Here is a 25992-nt window from a genome sequence, read left to right as displayed (position 1 = left end):
AGCAATGAAAACCAAGAGGAATTAGACATGAAATCCAGGCATCCTAATATCAAAGATGTAAGGAACAAGAATAAAGCAAATAAATGTTTTTTTTAAAAGGTTATTTATTTATCTGAGAGAGAGAGAGCGACAGAGCCTGATGTTGGCCATCATCAGTCATTGGGGAAATGCGAGTCAAAACTACAGTGAGATACCACTTTGCCCCCACCAGGCTGGCTAGAATCAAAAAGTCAGTAGCAAGTGTTGGTGAAGAAATGGAGCATCACTGGTCCGAAAGTAAAATGGTGCAGCTGCTTTGCCAAATAGTTGGGCTGTTCTTCAAAATGGGGTGGGGGAGGATGGAGAGTGACTGTTAAGGACTAAGGGTTCCTTCTTCGGGTGACAAAAATGTTCTAAAATTAGATGTGGTGATGGATGCACAACTCTGTGAATATACCAACACCCATTGAATTACACACTTTAAATGGGTGGATTACTGAGTATGTGAATTTTTTTTAAAGATTTTATTTATTTATTTGAGTTAAAGAGAGAGACGGAGCAAGCACGAGCTGGGGGGGGCAGAGGGGGAGGGAGAAGCAGACTCCCCACTGAGCAGGGAGCCCGACGCGGGACTCGATCCCAGGACCCCGGGATTGTGACCCGAGCCACCCTAGTGCCCCTCGAGTATGTGAATCATGTCTTAATAAAGCTGTTCTGGAAAAGCAGCCACTCATCCTCACGGTGTAACATTTTCATCTTTTTTTCTAACTGCCTGTTTCTCCAGAGTTAATGGCATTTGTGAAAGAGAAAAAAGCGCTGTCAATTATCTTTACTTACCCAAGAGCCTCCAGAAGAGCTCATATTGTTGCTATTTTAATTGCTTTGTTTGTAATTTCTGTATAGAACTAGAGTCCCTTGGGAAAGGCGGCATAACTATTCATTTGAAACCTTTCATTCTTGATGCATCATTTGTACCTGAGCATATTGGTCGTCTTGTTCCCCGAGATGGGACTGCACAGCTCACGTGCCGCTGCACTGGCTCATAGCCATCCAAGTCCTGAGAGAGGGACTGAGAATAAGATGAAGGTCATGAGCAAACACCCAGGAATGTGCTGCCAGCCCTTGAAAGTTGTGTGAGAAGTTGTACATTACCATTTGGAAGTTCTCTTCAATATAGAGGGAGCAGAGGCATGAGAAATGCAAACCATAACACTGGGCAAAGAGAACAAATCCAGATGTTGGCTGAGCTCCCCAGGGAAATGGGCGGGTGGCTGGGAAAAGGCTGAGGATCAGACCCTGGGGAAGCAGTGGATGGACGGAGGGGGGGTTTTGCAAAGAAGTATGGATACTAGTTGGAGACTTGGAATAAGCCACGCAGTACGATGGCATGGATGTTTCCATGTTACGATGGCTTGTTTTCGGTAGAGTAGAATGCTGTAGGTTTGAAGAGAGCTTGGCTAACCTGCATTCGGAAAGAGGAAGAAAATGATTTTTTTTAAACTACGAATACAACACACTCCTGCCGTCCTATTTAATGGGTGTCTTTTTAGATGATTTCTGCAGTTAAAGCATTATTAAGTACTGTAGAAAAGAAACCACCAAAAGATTTCTCTTATAGGCTTGTCAAAACAGTGGGACAAGAAGGATGCCAAGGAATTCATATCAGTTGGGCAGACTTGTTCCTAAACTAGTCTAGAACATATCTGTTTAGTTTCAAGCTGATTAAAAAAACATTTGGCAGCTTTCCTCAGGGGCCTGTGATGCTCTTTAATAACATCCACTTCCTTTTGTTTAACTAAAACTAAAAGTACAGAGAGCCAACCCTCTACAACACGCCAATCAGTAAATGTTACTTGCTTACTCTAAACTTGGTTTATTTTATAGGACCAACAATAAAGAATGATGTGGAAGCCGTAAACTGTCACCTCCTGGCAATAGTCTCTTGTTATTAGGAACATTGGTACATTGAGGATGTGGTTTCTCAAAGGGATTTAAGTATTTGGGGCACAGTTCCAGGGACATTATGTTCTACTGGACTTCAACTCAGAGACATTGTGCTTTAGAGATTAAAGGCCATTTTGGAAGGGTTGGAAGGCTCCAGAGTTTAGGTACAAAATGAACGTGACCTTTACTCAAGGTTTTTTTCCTTTTATTTTCCAAGAGCAGTAGCCATTTGGAGAGACTGAGAAAGTACTGACACCTTTGTGAGAAAACTGTACAATCACATTTATGAGCTTAAGATGGTCCATTTGGCAGGCTGTTCTCACTCCATCAGGAGACAGCTCCAGGCCCTGCCACCGCACTGCTTTAGGGATTCACATGCGCAAAAAGTTGTCTTGAGTTGTCTAGTTTAGAAGCAGGCCATGGAGGAAATAAGCCGTCCAGGGGTTTCTGAGAAAGGAAGAGGTGACATGTAGGTGCCTGTTCCCCCATGTATGCATTTCTTTAGCAGACTTGGGTTTTCTTTTCCTTTCTTTCTTTTTTTTTTTTTTTTGTAGACTTATTTATTCAGGGGTGCCTGGGTGGCTCAGTTGTTACACGTCTGCCTTCGGCTCGGGTCATGATCCCAGGGTCCTGGGATCGAGCCCAGCATCGGGCTCCCTGCTCAGCGGGAAGCCTTCCTCTCCCTCTCCCACTCCCCCTGCTTGTGTTCCCTCTCTCGCTGTGTCTCTCTCTGTCAAATAAATAAATAAGATCTTTTTTTATTTATTCATTTTAGAGAGAGAGAGAGCATGAGCGGGAGGGGCAGAGGGAGAGGGAAGAGAGAATCTCAAGCAGAGCAGAGCGCGACACGGGAATTCGATCCCACAACACTGAGATCACGACCTGAGCCAAAACCATGAGTCAGACGCTTAACCGACTGCACCACCCAGGGGCCCCAGATTTAGGTTCTATGGAGTAAGGGCAGAGAAGCCAGACATGACAAGTGAAACTGATTAATGAAATCCCTTTATCAACTTGGTGCCTCTGTCAACAGGATAAAAATTAATGTTGTAGTCGGCCTTTATGATCTTCTTTTAGAATTCCCATGGCTCCTGTTTCTAAAAAGATTGCCGGGCTGGACTCTTCTCTCTCCTTGGATTCTTTACTTCTCCTGCCACCTCTTTGTTTATTAAGGCTCAGATCATGGGGTCTTTAGGCCATGTGTGAAATGAGACTCTGGTTGGCATAATCCTGAGAAGAACTTTATTAGGAATGTGGGACACATTTTGTTGAATTATATTTATGATACTTTTCTTAATGTCCCCAGATGATTGAGCATATTTGTTTTTATTAAAAAAAATTTCTTTTCAAAGCAAAAATCAGTTTTGTATGAGACTATTCCTTGAGTATAAATACATCTTACAGAGGAAAATGTGGATTTTCCCCGATTTCAATTAAGGGAAGAACTGTAATGAGAACCCGCTGTTCTAAAGGCTGCCCATGAACTGTTAACCCGTCGGCCTCCTCTCTGTAGCTAGCATAGCATTCTGGGTAAAATGTCTGCCCATTTTTCTCCAGATGTGCTTCCTCATTTCCCAGGGTTGACGCTCTTTCCTCAAACAGAGCTTCTTCATCTCCATTTTTACTCCTTAGAAACATAAAAGGTAGTGTGGAAGATTTCTAGTTTTCACCTTTCCAAACTCTCCTTCATCCAGTTGGGAAGGTTAAGATGTCTCTAGAACAAACCTATCTCCACATTCTATCAACCCTATAGGAAGGCCAGAAAGCTTAATGTTTATGAGCAAAGGCTTTGGGAACAGGAAATTTCCGTCCTACTATTTTCCAGCTAATATCCCTGGGCTTTAGTTTCCTCATTTATAAGATGGAAATATTAATAGTGCTTGCCTCCACAGGGTTGGAGCGAGATAATACATATGAAGAGCTTAGCCAGGGCCAGGCATGGAGAAAGATCTCAATAAATGTTAGTAATAATGGTGGTGATAGTGGTGGTGGTGATGATAAAGGTTTGGAGTCTCGGAGAGTCGTATTGCAGCATTACAACATGGCATTTTTCAGATAAGAAATCAGATCACATAATCTGCCAAGGTTATTTGAATTTGCTACTGTGGCAGGCAAAATTACTTGTCACTTAATGGCTGCTGTATATCATTACTCAGTTGAAGAGTGCATGTGTGCACGCATGCGTGCGCAAGTGTGTGCACATTATTGCAAATGCTGTTAGGTCTTGTGTCCCTGTCTTGATTGTCAGGAGTTTGTTTGTTTTTTTAAAGATTTTATTTATTTGACAGAGAGAGAGACAGCCAGAGAGGGAACACAAGCAGGGGGAGAGGGAGAGGGAGAAGCAGGCTTCCCGCTGAGCAGGGACCCTGGGATCATGACCTGAGCCGAAGGCAGACGCCTAACGACTGAGCCACCCAGGCGCCCCAATGGTCAGGAGTTTTGCTTTAGCTCCCCTCCCCGCCTTTTTTAATTCGACATAGTGCTTAATACTGTGCAGTACACACAGTAAGCTTAATGCAAATACTGAGAGTATGTTTTTATTTGATAAAAAAATAATCTCATGCAAAATTGCATTAGTAGACAATATTTTCATCTTATGAGTGTTTTATTTTTAAAGGAACTAAAAACCTTAGAAAATACCTAGACCTGGTCTCTCTTTCCAAGGATTCACTCTCGCCTCACCCCGGTGTTTGCATAGCACAGGACTTGTTACACAATGGGAATGAAGTCAATGGTGGCAAATAATTAGCTGTCTTTGTGTTAGAGGTCTCAGTACCAAGCAATAGAAAGCCAACTCCGGCTAACAAGAGGGCATTTAGTGAAAGGATATCAGAGGGCCCACAGAATCAACGGGAGGCTGGAGGGCCACATTTAGGAATAAGCAGGGATCAGGGGAGCTCTAGCAAGTTAGGGAGCTCTGGCAAGCTCTGGCAAGTTAGGAGCCACGGGAACCACAGCCATGGTCTTTAGAGCAGGAAGCATCTGCCAGCATGCTGCCATGGGGAAGGAGAACCCAGAGTTAGCTTTCTTCTGTTGTTGGGTGACTCATTCCAGGGTCAGAGAGTGTGTGTGATTGGCCAAGCTTAGCTGACAGCCTCACAGCCTGGCTGCACCAGAAGCCAGATGGGGTGGGGAAAGGATCTAGCCCATTGTCTGCTATAATGGGAGATGATACCCAGGACCATCCTCCCTACACATCTAACCACAGAGGAGGAGAGGCAGTTTCCCAAAAAGGAACCGGGATAATATTGGGAAAGGAACATGGATGCTGGGCAACCAAAAAGATGTCAAATGCCTATTATTCTGTTTCTCATATTTTGATTCTTGACTTCAGGCATAGTCGGTAGTCTAGCCAGTCTTTATTTAGCCCGTGTGAACCTTAAAACTCAGTCTGAGATATTCTGCCCTGTTGTTCCAGTCTTCTGTGTGGTCCAAGGACAGTCTTCCATGTCATCATCCTGCTCTCATCTGAATGGGAGCATCCCTCCAAAGAGATTAGCTAGGAGCTCAAGGGTTGAGAATATTGTGGCATCAGCATTAGGTATTAGGATGAGCTACCTTTATTTATTTTCTCTATATAAGTAGGAGTAAGTTCACAGCGATTATTTCCTGTAGATTAAAAACAGGGAGCACAACATCAGGGGAATTTTGCTAATCTAATTGAAATTTGGGGCCGGTATAGGGAAAATGTATTTACTTCCCATCAAAGGTGATGCTTTTGCAACAGGAGAGGATACTGTTAGTTTGAAAATGGCTCTTATGTTGGCTGGGTTTTGTTTTTTAGAATGCCATCCTAATTTAAGGTATTATCCTTTGCTTTTATGTTGTAGGGGAGAACTTATCCATTTCGGGGGGCCTTTCCGCCGGTATGGAATCCCATTGCCTATTTGGATTACAACAATTTGTGGCGGACAATGGATAACATGGGGAAGGAGGTAAAGTATGTGTTCAGCTTACACATGACCTGTTACTAATGTAACAATAGCAGCCGTTTAATATCCTTCCAGTAGTGCAGGGAACGTTGCTCTGGACATTCAAACATACTATTTCCAATGCACCCAACTACTCTGCCAAGTTGGTAGTATTGCCACTTGCAAGGACAATGAGTGCCCGAGGGGTTATGGTAATTTCCCCAACACCACACAGCAAGGGAACCAGGATTCAAACGCACATCTCTCTGATTGTAATGTCTGTGGCCTTTCAACTCTATGGCACTGAGAACTTGTGTGACATATTTTCGCCAGGTGTCCTACTCATAGTTGCCTTATCCATGTGTGATGCCACTTTAGATAGTAAAGGAAAGAGGGATTTATCCCCGCCAAGGTTTTTTACCTAGGCCCAGGCTCCATAAGATCACTCTCTCGCACTTAAATTGGGGACTTAAAATGGGCGTTGGCTTTCAGTAATAAGGATGATCATCATAATTACATATTAATTTATATATACATTTGTATGTAATTCCCCCCTTTTTGCATCATCATCATCATCATTATTATGGCAACAGCTTTAAGGCATAGAATGCAGAGACCTATGCATCCCAACCCCACCACTATCTATATGAGAATTCTATGCCAATCACACATTCCAACACAGACCCAGAGACTGGTTTTCAGAGGTTCTCCTGAAGGCCTGTTGGCAGGGCAGTGGGCAGTAACCATCCCACCTGAATGTGGGCCCTTCTTCCTCCGCAGATTCCAGCGGATGCACCGTGGGAGGCCCCACATGCTGAGGAATGGGACAAGATGACCATGAAAGATCTCATCGATAAAATCTGCTGGACGAAGTAATCTTGACTATTTAAAATTTACTTTTCGTCTTTCCTTTGGATCCTTTCTGTCCTATCTTGAACTGCAGTATTTTTCTTTTTTTTTTAAGATTTTGATTTTTTAAGTAATCTCTACACCCAACATGGGGCTTGAACTCACAACCCCAGGATCAAGAGTTGCACACTCCACCGACTGAGCCAGCCAGGCACCCCTGCAGTGTTTTTCTTAATAAGTTATAGGAAAAAAGTTAAGAGGAAACCTAATGATCTTTCAGTCAGTGGCAACTTTGAAGGAACTTTAAACACTTCAGAGGGGGTTTGAACATAAAATGAATCTAAAACATAAAAAAAAGAGGAGGTGAATGAAGTAGAATGTTTTTAATGAAAGGGCTCTGTGATTTGCAATAAAATAAGTAATTGTGTATTCAAATTATATAGCAGTCAGCTACAGAAGCAATTTGGAAAGATATTAAAGTAATTCCATACAGATGTAGAAAAACATGGAACCGAAGGCAAGCTAGTTTATATTAATGAAAAACATAAATTTTATAATATTTTCAGTGAGAACCTGTGTAATGAGTTGAGCTACAGGTTGTTTAGTCAGCTTTCTGGGGCTGCTATGTGAAGGCACTGTAGCCATCGGTGAGGAATTGTGGTGAATGTGTTAGGCATGGCCCCTAAACTCATGGAGTTAGTATTCTTCTAGCAGGAGAGACTGACATTATGCACATAATTCCATAATGCTACTAGAGTGACTGTAACAGGGATCTTGACCTCTAAGGGTAAGGAAGAGATTCCCGGATGCAGCCATCTTTAAACATAAACCAAGGACTTAGTGCACCAACTAAAAATGAGTCACAGAGGATGGAAGGAGATAGGGAAGGGTGGATGATGTGGAGGACAAGGTATCTTCCAGGAATGCCACAAAGTCGATGAGGGAGAGAGAGAGGAAAGATGGATGGTGTGGAAGGAAATGTCTTCCAGAAATGAACCATAGTATTTGGGGACAGACAGGAAGGGAGAATGATGTGGGAATATGAAATCTACAAGGAATGTGCCACAGTGGTTGGGGGGAGAGCAGATGGATGGATAGTATGGAGATGACATGTTCCAGGAGTGAGCCATAGCAGATGGGGAGAGACAGAAAGGGTGAGCGGTGTGGGAGAATGGTATCTTCAAGGAATGAGCCACAGTGGAAGGGTGGAGAAATGAAAGTTGGATGGTGTATGCAGATGGTATCGTCCATGAATGAGCCACAGTGTATGCCAGTAGATAAAAAGGCTGGATGGTGTGGGGGGAAGGTACCTTCCAAGAATGACCCAGTTGATGGGGGGGAGAGAGTAAGAATGAAATATGTGAGGGAATGGTATCTTCTAGGTATGGAACACGGTGGACTGGGGGAGACAAAGATGGATGTTTGGTGGGATGGTATCTTCCATGAGTGAGCTTAATCCATGGAGGCAGACAAGAGAGGTTGATGGTGTGGGGGAATGATATCTTCCAGGAATGAGCCACTGTGGATGGGGGAGACAGGAAAGCTGGATGGTATGTTCCAGGAATGAGGCACAATGGATGGTGTGTAGGAATGGTATTTTCCAGGAATGAGCCACTTGGATGGGGGAGTGGGAGATAGGAAAGCTGGATCTTGTGGGGTGATGGTATCTTCCAGGAAGGAGCCAAATGGATGGGGACAAACAAAGAGAGTATGGTGTGGGAGGATGGTATCTCCCACGAATGAACCATAGTGGATGGGGAAATAGGAAGGCTGGATGGTGTGAGGCTATGGTAACTTCCAGGAATGAGCCACATGGGTGGGGGGGAGACAGGAAGGATGGATGGTATGGGTAGATTTTATCTTCTAGGAATGAGTGACATGGATGGGGGTGGGGGGGCAGGAAAGGAGGATTGTGTGTGGTGATGGTATCTTCCAGGAAGGAGCTGGTGGAAGGGGGTAGGCTGGAAGAGTTGATGATGTGACCAGATGGAATGAGCCACAGTGGATGGGGGAGGAGGAGAGGATGGTGTGGGAGGATGGTATCTTCCAGGAATAGGCCATGGTGGATGGTGGGTAGGGGAAAGAAGACAGCAGTAGAGATGGATGGATGGTGGGATGGCATCTTCCAGGAAGAGCCATTGTCTGTGGAGGTAGTCAGGAAGAGTGGATGGTGTTGAGGGAGTGGTATCTTCTAGGAATGAGCCATAGTGGATTGGGGGAGATAGGGAAGAGAGGATGGTATGAAAAGATGGTATCATCAAAGAATGAGCTACAGTGACTATGGGGTGGGGGTGGGGGGGAGTCAGGAAGGCTAGATGATGTGGAAGCAAGGTATCTTCCAGGAATGAGCCTCAGTGGATAGGAGAGACAGGAAGGCTATATAGTGTTGGGGGGAATGATATCTTCCAGGAATGAGCCAGTTGACTGGGGAGACTGAAAGGACGGTTGATGTGGTGGATACTATCTTCCAAGAATGCACCAATTGATGGGGGGATATAGGAAGAGTAGAAATAGTTGAGGGGTGAGGGGATGGTATCTTCTAGGAACGAACCACTGTAGGGGGAGAGAGGAAGGGTGGATGGCTGGAGGGGAAATTTATCTTCCAGGAAGGAACAGTAGTGATGGAGGTGGGGGAGGGGTACCGGAAGACTGGATGATGTGGTGACAGTTATCATCTGGGATGATCATAGGTTAAAGGATGGTATCTTCCAGGAATGAGCCACAGTGTATGGGGGCGGGCGGAGACAGGACGGTTGATGGTGGCTGAGGGGATGATATTTTCCAGGAATGAGCCATAGGTTATAGGGGGAGACATGAAGGTTGGATTGGTATCTTCTAAGAATGAGCCATATAGATGGGGGGAGATAGGAAGAGTGGGTAGTGAGGGTGGATGGTGTCTTCCAGGAATGAAGCACATGGATGGGGGGAGTCGGCAAAGATGGATGTGGTGGAGAATGTTACCTTCCAGGAATGAGCCATAATCCATGGAAGTAGACAGGAAGAGTGTGTGTGTGTGTGTGTGTGTGTGTGTGTGTGTGTGTGTGTGTGTGTGTGTTTGGGGGGTGGGCAGTGATATCTTCCAGGAATGAGCCACAGTAAATGGGGAAGATGGGAAAGCTGGATGGTATGGGAGAATGGTGTCCACCAGGAATGAGCCGTGGTGGATGGAGAGGAGAGAGGAAGAGGGTGAGGAGAGGAAATCACCCAGGAATAAGCTACAGTGACTGTGGGGGGAGACAGGGAGGGTGGGTCATGTGGGAGCATAGTATCTTCCAGAAATGAGCCTCAGTGGGTAGGAGACACAGGAAGGAGGGATGGTGTGTGGGGATGATATGTTCCAGAAGTAAACAATAATGGGTGGCAGGGGAGAGGATGAGCAGTTGGTGTGGTGAGATGGTATCTTCTAGGAATGAGCCACTGTGGATGGGGGAGGCAGGAAAGTTGGAAAGTGTGGGAAGATGGTATGTTCCAGGAATGAGCCATAGGAGAATGGGAGGAGACAGGAGGTGTGGTTGGTGTGTTGGGAAGGTTGCTTCCACAAATGAGCTATATGGGTGGGGACAGATGAGGAAGAGTAGACAGTGTGGGAGGATAGTATCTTCCAGGAATGAACCACGGCGCATGGTGGGAGGACAGTAGGGATATGTGGTTTGGTGGGATGGTATCTTCCAGGAATGATCCATAGTAGATGTTGGGGAATAGGAGGGGTGGATGGCCTGTTGCAGGATGGTATCTTCCAGGAAGGAACCACAGTGACTCAGGTATGTGGTTAAGGGGAACTACAGGAAGGACACGTGGTCTAGGGAATGGTATTTTCTGGCAATGAGCTACAGTGACGGTGGATAGGAGACAGGAATAGGGATGATATGGAGGCATGGTATCTTCCAGGAACGAGCCATAGTGACTGTGGGAAGAGATGGGAAGGGTGAATGATATGACAGGTAGCTTCCAGGAATGAGGTGCAGTGGATGAGTGTAGACAGTATAGGGGAGTGACGTTGGGGAATGGTATGGCAGGAATCAGCAAGGTTTAGGGGAGATGCAAAGAGTGAATGTTGTTAGGGGAATGGTATCTTCCAGGAGTGAGCCACTGTGGATGGGGGAGACCGCAGGGGACGGATGGTGTGATGGGTGGTATCTTCCAGGAATGAGCCACCATGAATGTTGGGAGATATGAAGGGGGATGGTGTGGGGGATATTATTTTCCATGTAGAGAAAACAGGAAACAGCTCTTGAAGGCCCCAAGATGGGGAGATTGACATGTTTTTGCAGTGATATGACAGTGTGCCTGGACTCTAAGGATGCCACGGGAAAGCAACGTAATTAGAGGTCGGAGAGCTGGTTGAGAGGCTGATGGTGGAAGATGGAGTGGCTTGATTCCAGATTTTTGCCTTTTGCCATGGATGCCATGAAGGGTTTTATGAAGAGTGGTTTTTTGTTTTGTTTTGTTTTGTTTTGTTTGGCATTGTCAAAAGACTTTATTGGCTGTAATGTGGCAAAGGATCAAAAGGGGCTGTAGTCATAAACCAGGTAGGGATGACCCGGAGGAGCCACCACCGTTGTAACCCAAGTGAGGCATGTGGGTGGACTGGAACGGGGTGGGAGCAGCGGAGGTGGAGAAGAGAGGATGGTTGTTCAAGGAAACGAGAACTGCATCCTTAATGATCCCTCACCAGCACCTTGACCCTTTTAGACGGTACCAGAATTAATATATTTGGAGTGAACCCCTAACTGGCTCAAAACAAAGGAAAAGGTTATTTTTCACCAGAAGTTAAAATATGCATTCCTTCAGAGGTTGAGACTGTGAGGATTGTTGTTTTTTTTTTCCCCCCTAAAAGCAGTGCAGATGCTTTTGAACCGTACTGAGTTGTGTTTTAAAAAGATGCTGTCCTGTGAAGCATGTATGTACTTACACTCGACTGTCGCCTTTGTTATGTGACCAGGACGGCTAGGCAGTTTGCATCACTCTTTGTGAACATCAACGTGACCTCTGAGCCCCACGAGGTGTCTGCGCTGTGGTTTTTGTGGTACGTGAAGCAGTGCGGAGGCACCACTCGGATATTCTCGGTCACCAACGGGGGCCAGGTACGGAGTGTCCGTTCTCAGCCTGTAACCTCCATTTGTGGTTCTGTCCTCACCCAGTGCACCAGCTTAATAGCTGCTTCCATGTCTGGAACCGTGAGTGGATTTGAGACACAAATTTTTGAAATGATTCCAACCAACGTGCCCGAAACCAAAAGTTCTCCTTTCATTTTCTCGTTCCTAGAGATGCGTTCACAGCTAAAGAATGTTTCGTTTTGAACTAATTAGGTTTTGGGAATTTGGGTCCTCCCTTTTTGACGGGGGGCGGGGGGAGAGGTAAGTAAAATTAGTCCAGCTCTGTGGGAGGAGCTGAAGTACTACGGATCAACTAATTTTCAAAAACTTCTAGAACTGGTAAAATGATCATACTTCAAGTCATCTCTGTTCCAGACAGGCTCTGCCCCATAGTGCAAGGTGTAGCGTCTTTCTCCACTAAGTGAATAATTCCTCTCCTCAGGCAATCCCTGGAACACCCTAAGTTGTTCTCGTGGCCCCAAGAGGTATTGGCCATTTGACCCTTAGCTTTAGCAAATGCAGGACAGTTGCATCTTTGAAGTATCTTTATGCTTAGAAATTCCACATTGCTTCTTTTTTTTCTTTTTTTTTTAAAGATTTTATTTATTCATTTGAGACACAGAGATACAGAGAGAGAGAGAGCATGAGCAGGGGGAGAGGGAGAGAGAGAGGCAGACTCCCTGCTGAGCCAGGAGCCTGATGTGGGGCTTGATCCCCAGGAACCTGAGCTGAAGGCAGACGCTTAACCATCTGAGCCACCCAGGCGCCCCCACGTTGCTTCTTTTGACCTGTATTTTACTTTCTGAGCTATCGTGACCGATGTTTCATATTTATAGTCCTCGTTGCCTGCCTTCTCCTATAGGAACGAAAATTTGTGGGTGGATCGGGTCAAGTGAGTGAACGGATAATGGACCGCCTCGGGGACAGAGTGAAGCTGAAGTGCCCCGTCACCTATGTGGACCAGTCAGGTGACAACATCATCATCGAGACGTTGAATCATGAAATTTATGAGGTAATTCAGCCTAGTCCCAAGGAGCATATATTAAATAGGCCTCGTGTCTTCTGCAGCTTCTAACCAAATACAGTCTAAGCAGTGGTATAATTAATGCTGGTATGTCTCCAACTCTGTCTTCCAAATTACCATTTTTAGTTGACCTGCCTTGTTCTGTTGTGCTGCCTCAGAGTGGCCTCATTTTGTATGTGGTTACTGCTCGGTGTCATTCTAAATGATCAGTATGATGTTTCTCCCCCTCTGTAAAGACTGAGACTCACACGTTTGAGGTGGTATTTTGTGTCTGTGTCTTTTAGTGCAGATACGTAATTAGTGCCATCCCGCCAACTTTGACTGCCAAGATCCACTTCCGACCAGAGCTTCCATCAGAAAGAAATCAGTTAATCCAGCGTCTTCCGATGGGGGCTATCATTAAGTGCATGATGTATTACAAGGAGGCCTTTTGGAAGAAGAAGGGTAGGCTGCACTTACTCACATTTAAATTGTTTTAAGTGAAGGGATCACACTCTCTTTAGGGACCTTCTCATAGACCCGGAACAGAAAAAAGATGACAAAGATAAATATTTTTAAATTGGCAGAGAAAGGATCAGAAATCTCAGTCTGTCTATCACTTCACAGCCCCTGGTGCGACACAGAATGACCCCAAGAGCACTTGCTCTCAATGAAAGGGAAGGAAGAGATCCCCCCAAGTGGCGGGGGGCACCATTGCCCTAGTCCTTGGCAAATGTCCTGCCCCTTACTCTAAATGAGAGAGTGACGCAAAGGGGTGCTGTGGGAAGAGCGCCGCATTGAAGTCCCACAGTCCCGGGCTTCACTTGCTTACTAGCTGAGTAGCCTTGGCTGTGACGCTTCACCTCTCAGCATCAGTCTCCTTGTGTCAAATGGTGACAGTGAGACCTGCTGTCAGGATGTGTGCGGCAATTAGCTGAGGCAGGGCCTGGGTGGATTTGGTGGCTGTTGTTGGCAAACGTGCTCCTCCTCAAAAGATTCCTTCCCCCAGCTTCTTCTGTGGGTTCCTAGGGGTGATTCCCTCTGACCTAAGTCTCCCTTTCCCCGTGTACTCCAGGGCTCTGGGGCCTCGGTACGATTTGGGCCGTAGCATTGGTCCTACGTGATCTTTATGTAGAGGTCATTGAGATGGGTTGTTTTCCACGTGTCTGGGTCAGCAGATACCCTTGTGTAGTTAATGTGTGTAGTTAATAAGGAGATATCTTCTAGGGTTGGGGCAAAGACTATTTGAGGTTTCCCTTCCTCTTAGCAAAAGAGTTTTGTGTGTGTGTGTGTGTGTGTGTGTGTGTGTGTGTGTGTGTGTGTGTGTGTGTGTGTATCTCTATATATCTATATATATAATTCCTAAATTTTTGATGAGGTCAGTGTCAATCTCCTATTGATTTTCTCTTTGTTAAGATTACTGTGGCTGTATGATCATTGAAGATGAGGAAGCTCCAATTTCAATAACCCTGGACGACACCAAGCCAGATGGATCGCTGCCCGCTATCATGGGGTAAGTTAGAGCTGAATGCTGTGCATTCTCTAAATTGTGTTGGTGTCTTGGTGTGGATGCTGACAGAGCATATGGAATCGAGGTCAGGCAATCGTAAATAACCCTACAGAAATGTATCATTTTCCGCGTTTTAAAATATTAACGTTTTGTATGTGGCACGGAACTCTGGGAAACTTTACAAAAACTGACACTATTTTGAACTTGTGCGCCTTCCTTTCTTGCCCCCATGATACTATTGAGGACAGAGTGAAGGAAGCAGCTAGACAGGCAGTATGGTAGACAACCCCGCCTGGGGGCAGAATGTCCACACTCATCTAGAATTGAGAATTGGTTGTTTTGTTCTGTAAAACCTTTCAGAGTTAGGCTTTTCTCCATTCCAGACATCACTACACCACCATCGTGAATATGCTAATCGTTACCCAGGGATGTGAGACTCATGACCAGTGAGGAAGTGCAGTGTGAGGTAGAGCCGGGCCTTGAGTGGATGTCTCTCATTGTGATAGGTCCCACTGCAGCTGTCCTTCGCTAGGGATGCTCCAGGGTTTGGTCCTGTGTCCGGAAGAGGAGAGCTCTCCCTTTCTCCTCCCAGCCCCCCGCCCTCCACAGCTCTGCCTTTGGGGGACTAGGGGGTCCAGACAAGGAAGCAGTGCTTTCACAAGGGAATTGCTCAGGAGTGCCTCCGCCTTCCCGAGTGCCCTGCCTTTGACCCTTCCTCAAAGCTCCACAACTAAAAAGCCTGTTTATTCTACCACATGACAACAGAAGAGCGCAGCCTCTGTACTGGCCAAGTGACTGCCAGACACCTGCGGTTTTCCCCTTCCCCCTCGGGAGAGTCGAGCTCACGCACATTGCATCATTGAGGGGAAATTACAAAACCAGAGGCAGACCCGTGACCCGGGACTTAGATTGGACTGCGCACGAGACATTTTGTAACCACGTCTCTGGCTGCAAAATAACAGAAGTAGCACCAGCCTCCCCGGGAAGGGCAGCTGCTCACGGCGGAATGAGCAGAGGAGGGGTGCGTCCTCTTCATCTCTAACCCCACTGGGCAAGAAAGGGTACAGATTGTGTGGGCCGTTCGCCACCACCTTCTGCGTGCCAGAGGAAAACAGAAGGTTGACCTAGAGGTTTCAGGAGACCGTCAGGACCAGTCCGACTGTGGAGGGAAGGACACTGATGGTCTTCTTGCCCTGGGAGTAAGATATTGTGGTATCTGCCTTTCTGGGCTTTCTTCGGCTTTATTAGCCACGACACGTGTGGCGGAAGTTTTCCAGATGGGAATGGGGTTATTCAGGCAGTTCCTTTTTAAAAAGTGATACTCTAATCTGTCTTTATCTGGACAGTTGCCTCCGCCCTGCTCTTTGCTCTGGGCAATGAAAGCCTTTACGACAGGGGTGGTAATTGTCCAGCTCGGGCGTTTGTGATGGCTAGTACCTTTTGGCAACTAGAAAGGACCTTGTACCTGAGAGCCGTGAAATGTCCCTGACCCAAAGCCAGCATGTTTAATTTCCTCAATAAAACCCCAAAGCAAGTTAAAGAAGATTGTCCGTAGTTAAGAGTTAGAGCAAAGGGGTTGTTGTTTCATTCTCGATTTGAGATTTGACAGGAATGGCCACCACGAGCAGCCCTTGAGGAAAGGAGCTGGAAGAAGCACCCAAGATCGAAAAAGGTTTTCAGATCAATCATTTAATGTTTCATCTGGTATTGGTGATTTTCACTGAAGTCCTGTGTAAGCCTCAAATGATTGATTCTTGCATAAACTTAAAATTTAACCAGAATCATTACTGGCAAGACATAATGTAACAGTGTTAAATCAAGCAAAATTATGACTATATCCCATAAAGTTCATTAGTTCAAATATCTTGGGTCATCCACAGATTCCTCCGAAATACTGTTCTCTGCATTAACGCAAAGACGTTTTGTAATCCTTGCTTCCCAGAATGATCTCGACTAACAGACAGCTCTCACGGAATTGCCAATCAAACTGAGGAACAGTTTAATTTGGGGGTGAGGGAGAGGATGAAATATCTGTGTTCGGCTCTTGCATTCTCAGTCTTGACCTACTTGTCTTTTGGGCCTAGAGCAAAAGAAATACAAGGGTAAAACTTTTTTAAATGGAGAAATAATTTCAGCGTCCTTTAGCTCATTTGGATTTGTGAATGCTTTCTAATAATAGTGTGCATAAGGATTTGTTGTCACCGTTCAGTTCTTTAAAACATACGTGCAATTAGTCATATCAGTATTTACAGATTAACTATAACTGAGTTTTACTGAGTTACTGAATTTGGGGGAGGTGCTAGGCCAGGTTCCCGGAAGCTAAGTTGGAGATGGAGATTTGGGTGCAAGGGGTTCACTGGGGTGTGTGCCGGGGTCACTGTGGGAAAGGGAAGGAATCAGGATTGGGCAGAGGAAGACGTTGGGCTCCGACATTGGCCTGGCGGAGGTCTCAGCCATCCCATAAGGAGTTCTGGAACTGGGATGGCCCTTCAGAGGTGTCATGCCCTGAGGTGAGGGAATGGACTTGGTGCCCACCGCACCCCAGAGATGGTCATTCTGGGGAGGGGCGGGACCTTGAGCCAGGCAGCCCTCTGCCACAGAAGGCAGTGGCTGGGGAAGGGTCCAGCCCTGAGCTCTCAGGGTAATGAGTGCTTGGTTCCAAAGAGGAATCTGGGGGGCCCACCATGGCATCCACCGCAACTACTTACTTCGATTTGGTTTTCCAGCTTTTATCAAGTATTTGGCAGAAGGCAACAGTCAATTACTAGGATAGCATTTAGCGCAATATTAATTCAACTAACATTTGATTTCTAACTATATGCCAAGAGCCGTGCTGTACTTTGGGGGTAAAGCATTGAGCAGGAGGTGACCGGTTACTTAGGAGCCCGCAGCCTAGAGGGGTTTTGGACACAGGCAGATGGAAGGCAGCCTGGCATTTTCTCTAATAGAGGGAAATAATGGGAGTGCGTGGGCGAGAGTTCATCAATGCTGAGTAGGCAGAGGCAAGAACATTTTGGAAAAGAGGAGGCAGCTCTTGCACCTAATCATTCAAATGTCACCTTTCTCTGCAGCTTCATACTTGCCCGAAAAGCTGACCGACTTGCCAAGCTCCATAAGGAAATAAGGTAAGAAGTGACATCTGAAACACATATAAAAGCTTAGCTTGATACCGTGCTTGTTGCGCTAACAACAGTATATTGGCATCTTGAAAAACACCGTGATTCACTAATAGTCTTAAAATCCCAATAAATCGACCTTTTTGTCACCGTGGCAACCTTTGTGTTACAAGTCCCCTCGACTCAGTGCTTGCCCATATGCATTAATTAATTTAGGTTTACATATCTGTGTTTATTGTACAGTGGTTGAGAGGTAGGGTTTCCCCTGTAGGGTAGATGGACAAAAATTATAGGAAACGTTAGCAGTGCAAAAAAGCTTTAGAGGCTGAGTCCTGATTGCCTCACCCAGACCATTATCCCTTTTCCAAGGTCCTCTGACTGTACTTTTTCTGAAGAGCAAAGCCATACGTGTGGGTTTCAACCTGTTTCCACTTGTGTACATAGAAGTATCCCCCTTTGATTATCTAGGACGCAGCTCTGACGTTCCCTTCTCCTGATCAGCTTCCTAGTATGAAACAATCATTGTAGGACAGTGGCTTTTTTTTTTTTCTTCCTTTCTCCCTTTCCCTTTCTGCCCTGTTGTATTTGTTTGGTTTTGCCTTGGAATCCTTTCCTTTGTTCAGATAAAAGCTTACCAGGAACTCTTAACCTGGAAACAGTCATTTGGCTGTTGGCGGGGTGGTACCTCTGGGAATTTCTGGGCTTCCCTTCCAGAGGGTAGCCCTAAATCCTTTGTTGGCTTTTGAAGAGGACCAGGACACACACAGATGTACACTTCTCTCTGCATTTAATTAAACAATGAAGCAGCAAATCCATAAGCAGCCCTTGCTTTGAGAGTTACTTTGATGACTTTGTAATTCAGGCTGCAAAAGTTTCCACATTTGCGCACGAATTTGTTCCTTTGAGCTACCATGAGGTCTGATTTCGGGAAGGGAACTCTTTGTCTACTCACTCAGAAGAGGGAGAATTTGGGGTCCAGTGGCAGGGAATGGCTTGTCCGGGTCTCCACAGCTAGCTTGTGACAAAGTCAGGAATAGCATCCAATGCAAACTTTTTTTCATTACGCCATACGAAGCTTGACATTTTCTTTTGGATTTCCTGCTTTCCCCCTTTATTAATAGTAAAATAAATACCAGCCTGGATGTAGACATTTGGTTATGATTCCACATGGTACCTGAACTTCTCAAAAGTTTTTATAAGGCAAAACCCTTAGAACCCTGAATGTGTCTTTGACTGGGGTGAGATTCCCACAACCGACTGCATCAACATCTGCCAGAGAATGTTTGGAAAATATGTTTTTTTTCTGAGGCCGATAGATTATGATGTGGTAGATTAGGGGTGGAGCCTGAGTATCTTGTATTTTTTAACAAGCTTTTCAAATGATTATGACGAGCAGCCAGATTTAGAAACCAGTGAGTAAACACAACTACAAGAGATTTGCACAGTGACCTCTTTTGGCCATGATTTAAAATATGTTCTATTATTTTTAGAGCCCAACTAACCAATCACTGCATTGCTCTAACATTTTTGACTTACATAACTTTTCCAGAAGTTTTTACATTTTAATGGGAGGAAGGGATGGGGAAGATAATTTCCTGTTGGATTTATATGAACTCATCCTTGACTCATAACTACAAAATACAGTAAATAATGACTTCCCTTTCTATAATAAGGGGCTTATTGTCCATGCATGAAAAATTAACTGCAAGGTAGGTTGATTGGATTTTAGATTTTGTTCTGTTTTAATAAAGATTTTATCACATGTCCCAAAAATAAGCTAAGCATCATTAAACCTTTAGAATAATGATCGTCCATACTTTTGTTTCGTGATTGACTCTCAAATGTTGGAATTTCCTCATAACACCCACGCGAAGTAGGTAAGAATCCATCATCTCATCATAGAGTAGGAAAGAGGTTACCATGCTATGCTGAGGGTGGATTTTGATTCAGTACATTTTTATTGAGCTTCAGCCTCCTTGTCTTTCACATTAAGGGGCTTGGATTAGACAGAGAGAGACAGAGGCAGACAGTAGTCTGGAAACTTCTTCTAGTTCTGCATTTCCTTTATGGTTATTGATCTGCAGTAGGAACAGCTCCTTCATGGAAACCAAACTTTTCCTGTTTGTACTGGAACTTACAGAGCCACCGAAATGTTCTAGAACATCACCTCAGCAGTAGCCTTTGTCTATCTCTGAAAACCTTCCATGGGAACATGGTGGCAGTAAGCCACCATGTTTATGATTTCACCTCCTCTTCCTGACTTAACACTGTATCTCCATGAAACAGAAGTTCTGGGAGTTATATCAATGGCCTAAATGTGAGCATTTTGACAAATTTATAAGGCTAGATTTTATCTCACATCGTTCAGAGAAATTGAGGACATGTTTTAAAAATGTTTTCTAATGTAATTGGCAATGTAAAATCATCATTTTTAAAAACCTCTGTTTCTTTCATTACTAGTAAGTATAACCCCTCCTTTCGCCCTCCTCTCATTTTTGGCCATTAGTCTCTTCACCTCTCAGTACTTGTGTTTCAGATTCGAGGTAAACCCTGCACCCATTTTTCAGCAAACTTTTTTTTTCCAGTTGCTCATTAGCACCTAACAAATATTTTGGAGCAGTTTCAATGTTTAAACTATATAAAGACTAAAGAAGGCAAATACCAAAGTATATAACTGGCTCAGTGTGAACCTGTTCAAACAAATCCTGAAATTGAACCATTTATTTTGAAAAGGGGTGATTTTAGTAAATTAGCACTTTTTAATTTCCCCAAGAGTGGTTGTGAGTTTGCAAATACCTGTTTCAGGAAGTGCCTAGATCAATGAAGCTACTGATTTTCTTTAAGACCTACCACGTGTCATGTGATGTGATAGTCATTTACATAATGAATTAGGGTAGCCAACGACTGTCTGAGGTAACATCGTGTAGCACATCCCTTGGAAGTACCATGTCCACAGACCATTCTGTCACGTGCCCGATGACTAGAGTAGAATGACCATAGGCCTCTTGTTGTGCGGCATATTTTATGGTATACTTAAAAGATTAAATAAGCTTCAGATGTTCATAGATCTTTAAGACATAAGTGGAGGATAGTTAAAAGATGCTGTCATATGGACTATGGACTTCTAAAAGGGATTATTCTAGAATGCTACATGTTCCAGAAAAGTGACTTAGCATCATGTCCTAAACTGCCCTTAATCGACTCTTATTTTCCCCATTTGAATCTTGAATAGATAGGATATCGGGCAGTAAAAGAGGCAAAAATATAAAAGGAAAATTCTGTTGCATCTTCAAGTCAAATGACCGTATTGAGGCATAGAGGGTTGATCCGAGGGCACAGATTCATGGAACTATTCATGTTGTGTAGTTACCATTGATTTTAGGTTTTCCTTAATACATCTGGTTCATTGGCGAGAGCCAATGATAATGAATAAACTCACTGTGTTTATGTTCTACTCCTCGGTTATTACTTCCTTAACATTTTTCTTTTTTACTCTTCTTTACAGGAAGAAGAAGATCTGTGAGCTCTATGCCAAAGTGCTAGGATCCCAAGAAGCTTTACAAGTAAGAAACCCTCAGCTTTAATCCCTAGAAGGTTCTGCTCTGTTTGCTCTAAGTGCTAAAGCAAAGCAGAGTCTGGTTTCCTGACCGTCTTAGGAGGAGAGTCTTAGGAAGGGATATGCTTACTGGAGGATTAACTTTAGTCCCAGAAAGGCCAATGAAAGCTGCCGTCAGGGGCATGCAATTTCTGATGCATCAGTTCCTTGGGCTCTTTCCGTGTTCCCTGGATAACTGGCAGCCAATTGCCATCAGGGCCTGGAGTCACAGGTATTATCTCCGGGGTGGGTGAGATCAGTTCCCAGAACAGAGGTCCTGCCCTCCCGTCAAAGCCAATTGACTGCTCTGAAGCGAAATCCCAAATACGTCCTCATCTGTTGGTGAGGGCGCTCTAGTGTATACTTGACAGGGTGGGCAGAATCTAGACTCTCTCTGGTCAGAGCCACACTAATTGATTTTTCCATCCGTAGACTCCATTCACAGCTCATGTAGGGATTTCAGTGCTTTCAGTCCACCACTGAAGGTGATGACGGGAATGAAATTCTATCTGAAGATCCTATTAGCTAGCTGGGGGCTCTTTCACGGGATTATCTCTGAACTGTTCAAACAATGAACTTGTAGACTCTGTTAGAGAAAAACTCAGAGAACGGTCTCTCATGTCTCTTGGAAACCATTGCTCGTCATTATTTTTCCCCGTTTTAGCAGGATTCCCATCATTCACTTTTCCAGCTCAGAGAAATGGCTCCAAAAAAAGCCTTTCTTAGACATTGTGCTTATCTTTTTTTTTAAGATTTTATTTACGTATCTTAGAGACAGAGAGAGAGAGAGCAAATGGGTAGAGGAGCAGAGGGAGAGGGACAAGCGGACTCCAAACTGAATGCAGAGTTCGACACGGGGCTTGATCCCAGGACCCTGAGATCACGACCTGAGCTGAAATCAAGAGACCGATGCCCAACCGACTGAGCCACCCAGGCGCCCCTACATTGTGCTTATCTTATGCCTCCTCCCTTCCACCTTTTTTTTTTTTCAGCCGTGGTAGATAAGGAAGTAAAGTCTGTTATTTAGAGAATCCAGAGATTTGAGCAGACCTTTCCAGAATGTGATTGTTGGTGGGGCTTAGTCTAAAGATTTGAGAATCTGCGTGGCAGTGCCCTCTCTCCCAGATATTGGAATACTCCATGCCTCCCCACATCAAGAGGTCGAAAAAGTCAAAGTATACATGTTTTGTCACTTGGTACCTCCCCGAAGGCCATTTACTTGGTACTGTCATGTTTCCCCTTAAGTGAAATAGAAAAACAGGGCCACCTTTTTCTTTAACGTAAACTTTTGGTTAAAGTAAAATACACAAGAGCCTTCATGGTTGACGGGTCGCATTTCAGCTTTGTCTTCCCTTTGGAATTCTCCCCCCACTGAATGCAGCCGGTGCATTACGAAGAGAAGAACTGGTGCGAGGAGCAGTACTCCGGGGGCTGCTATACCGCCTACTTCCCCCCTGGGATCATGACACAGTATGGAAGGTACTACCCAGACACCACCCGGATTGATCCAAGACAGGAACCGAACTTTTTTTTTTAAGATTTATTTATTTATTTATTTGTCAGAGAGAGAGAGAGAGAGAGCATGCACAAGCAGGGGGAGTGGCAGGCAGAGGGAGAGGGAGAAGCAGGCTCCCCACTGAGCAGGGAGCCTGATGTGGGGACTGGATCCCAGGACCCTGGCATCATGACCCGAGCCGAAGGCAGACGCTTAACCACTGAGCCACCCGGGCGCCCCGACATGCACCAAACTTAAACTCATAAGCAAAGTTCGAGGGGACTTGGAGACATAGGGGTCAGCATTCGGATTTCGAATGCCCCAGGTAGTTAGTGCATGGATTTCTGGCCGTCCGTAGGAAAATAAGGATGCCGGTATATAGAAGCTTAGCTGTCAGCATGCAGAGCAATAGCAGAGCACGGGTGAGGATTTCAGATGTCGGTGCTCTGTGTGAGCACCCTGCAAGCTGCAGTGTCCTCCAGCCAGCCTTCTTGAGCTCCATTAGACATTGCCTTTCACACGACTACTCTAGGCTTCTGGGTACCCGTCTCTGCCTAAGGACGTTAGCTACAGACATCTTGCTGCAGCTGCTCCTCTTCTTCGGGGGAGCCGTCCCTGCCGAGGACAGCTAACCTGTGAGGAGGGGATCTCCACACGGATTCGGGGAGTCCACCTTGGCTTCGAAGCCCCATAGGCCCCAGAAGAGCCATTGTCTCTTGTAACTGCCTCATAGGGCACAGGGGTCTGTCCAGGGATGTGCTCAGCTGCAAGAGCCCAAAGAAAGAGCCTCCTGCTGGGTATTTGCAACTCAGGACAGTCTTCCCAGCCCCGATGCGGTTGCCGTTGTGAGGGCAGGAGAGGCGTTTGGGCATAAGCAGTGTTGCGTGGCAACGTCCCTGGCAGGGTACCTTCCGTTACATTCCCAGAGGAACGGAGCTGGAAAGTTAATTCCAGCTCACGTGTGTCCACAGAGAAAGAGGGGCTTCTTAACCCTTTCCTTACATGAGATTGTTCGTTGTTTTTAATTAATTGAATCAATTAGTCTTTGTTAGTGATAACGGGATTGATGAGCTGGAGTAGTTCCGAAGGCAGAGTAGAAGGCCAGAAGTGGGAAACTGGAATCAAGGACAGATGCAACCAAAGATTCCTCAATTAGAGAAAGGCGAGAAGGCCTTGGGGGGTGCAGGGTGTGCCGCTCGGGAGATTGTGTGAAAATGGCTTGCCGAGGTGATAGGAGTCAAAGCTGACAAGCTAGGAGGGGACACTTCCCCATCCAGCCCAGCCCTTCTGGGGCTTTCTTTGCCAGGACCTCTTTGGAAGAGAAGGCCCATTTCCCTGTCCTCAGCCAGTCTCCACATAAATTCACAAAAGCTAACTGTGCAGACGTGGTTATTTTGAGACAGACAGACCTCTGATCTCTCGGGTCCCTCCTCTGCTACAAATCAGTTCCTGCCCCTGTCTTCCCACTCACCACTGTGGTTCCTCCTGATACCCTGGGAGTGCTTGGCTGGGGTCTGCTGCCCGATCCCCTCTCGTGAAGAATGCACCCCCTTGGAACGATGGTGTGGGGAGGAGAATGGACCACAAACAGGAAACCTACAGCCAAGAAATCTGATTGTGGATTTTCTGTGTATTCTTGTCTTCTGATCCTGGCTGGCTAGGAAAAGGCCAGCGTCACCTTTAGTGACTGATGATCTGACAGCCTGCTTCTCTCTGGCTTGAAAGCTCAGATCCTTGGGCACAGGCGCAGGGAACAGGGAGGGGCCTTCCACCTTTGGTGGAAGCCACACAGGAGTTTTGGAAACAGTCGGAGTTGTGCTGTCTTGTCGGGGCAAATGAGGGCAGCGACGGGCCCCTTTACCCTCCGTGCCTTCCCAGGTAACTCTGTGTGACCTCTCTGTTCTCTCAAAGCGTCATTCGCCAGCCGGTTGACAGGATTTACTTTGCTGGCACGGAGACAGCCACACACTGGAGCGGTTACATGGAAGGGGCAGTAGAGGCCGGAGAACGGGCAGCTAGAGAGGTAAGGGAGTGGGCCGCGTCACTGTCTCTCCCAAGGCCGGTGGTGGTTTTGGCATCGGGCCTTTCCTGCTCTTGACACGGATAAATGTGCACCTCCGCTTCTCTGCCGCTCCTTCCACTCCTGGGGGGCTCCTTGATGGCGAGCGGGGCCTTGCGTCTGTCGGGACCTTAGAAGCTCACTTCACCACGGTCACTTTCTTGCAGATCTTGAATGCTCTGGGGAAGGTGGCCAAGAAAGACATAACAGTTCAAGAACCTGAATCAAAGGTGAGTTCCACAGCTTCCTCTCCATGGACCAGTAATCGAATGTAAAACTCCTGACTCTCATCTTCCACCTTGTAAGGTCATTGTAGATGCCACTCTCAGGCATATGTCCATGCACTGGCTTGGCAGATATGTTCTGCCTGCCCTCAGGGGGGCGAACGAGAGTTGCTCTGCTTAACGCTCTCTGCTCATCCATCCAGGATGTTCCAGCTATGGAGATCACCCACACCTTTTGGGAGAGGAACCTGCCTTCCGTGGCAGGCCTGCTGAAGATCATTGGATTCTCCACATCAGTCACTGCCCTGTGGATTGCAGTGTACAAATTCAGGCTGCTGACACGATCCTGAGGTTTCAGCCTCATGCTTTCTGCCTATTCTTTCCCAGCACCATCAAAAGCAAAATGTTGGCAAAGGCTGTATCATTGGATCATCTTTAAATGCACTGGTTTTCACCCATAAGTTTAGTCTCAGTTGGTGTCAGAGTAAAAACAACCCAAAGAATCACCTCATTAATTTCAATAAGATCAAGCTCCATCGCGTTATTTGCCTTGTGTAGACTAACTTGTGCTGACTGGTAGAATAAAACCTTGTGATCAACTCCTTAATTTCAAGATGTCTAATTGAAGTGCTGGTCAGAAACAATTTCTGTGTCCTGTTTTGCTCCTCTTTAACACGAAATGCCTGATGACTGCAGAAATGAAGTGGTTCCCTTTCTCTTTGTAGAGGTTAGATGGGTGACGGCCCAGCCTGTGACTGTCCTTTTCAGTCCTTAGGAAATAGTGAAGTGTAGGTCCAGAGCCCAGAGGCTGGCAGCTTCCTGGGGGTCAGCAGCTCCCCCTTTGGATGAGGGATAGTAAATGAAAGCAATGGGGGTGTAGACCACTGAGGGACAGCTTATGGGCCGTCCTGGCCACTTCTACTTCCTGTGAAGTTTCTAGAAATCTAGTCTGGTGTTTCAGGTGACTTGTGTATAGCTCCCCACGGGAGCAGAGTAAACTAGTGGCAGGACTGTCCCCCAGGAGGCCTCCTGATGAGCTCCGCACGAGACCCACTGCAATAGGCATTTTCTCTTCCTCCTGGAGGGTGGCTAGACATCACGATAACCTTCTCTGCCGATTTCGAGAAAGTATTTTCCTTTTTTCAGGTAGACCCTGGCTGTCTGAAGGCCTTAGTGGTATACACTTTTTTTCTTTTTTCCTAGGACCACAG

General features: G+C 45.8%; 1 protein-coding gene across 1 annotated transcript in view; it reads left to right on the top strand.

Annotated features, from left to right (window-relative positions):
• LOC114216876 (amine oxidase [flavin-containing] A) overlaps positions 1–25388 on the top strand; it is a 66080-nt gene extending 40692 nt beyond the window's left edge. Inside the window, exons 4-15 of the mRNA XM_028113546.2 lie at positions 5754–5858; positions 6615–6706; positions 11626–11767; positions 12642–12791; positions 13088–13247; positions 14199–14295; positions 17364–17417; positions 20914–20971; positions 22385–22482; positions 24410–24521; positions 24725–24787; positions 24985–25388. Of these exons, the coding sequence (XP_027969347.2) occupies positions 5754–5858; positions 6615–6706; positions 11626–11767; positions 12642–12791; positions 13088–13247; positions 14199–14295; positions 17364–17417; positions 20914–20971; positions 22385–22482; positions 24410–24521; positions 24725–24787; positions 24985–25131 (1278 nt within the window). The 3' untranslated portion in view covers positions 25132–25388. The remainder of the gene's footprint in view (positions 1–5753; positions 5859–6614; positions 6707–11625; positions 11768–12641; positions 12792–13087; positions 13248–14198; positions 14296–17363; positions 17418–20913; positions 20972–22384; positions 22483–24409; positions 24522–24724; positions 24788–24984) is intronic.
• The last annotated feature ends 604 nt before the right edge of the window (positions 25389–25992 follow it).

The sequence above is a fragment of the Eumetopias jubatus genome, unplaced genomic scaffold (assembly GCF_037043125.1).
Source record: "Eumetopias jubatus isolate StellerSeaLion01/CBP00866 unplaced genomic scaffold, mEumJub1_p1.0 scaffold_11, whole genome shotgun sequence".
NCBI lineage: Eukaryota > Metazoa > Chordata > Mammalia > Carnivora > Otariidae > Eumetopias > Eumetopias jubatus.
The sequence above is the reverse complement of the archived record's forward strand: the minus strand, read 5'-3'. Positions and strand labels throughout refer to the sequence as shown.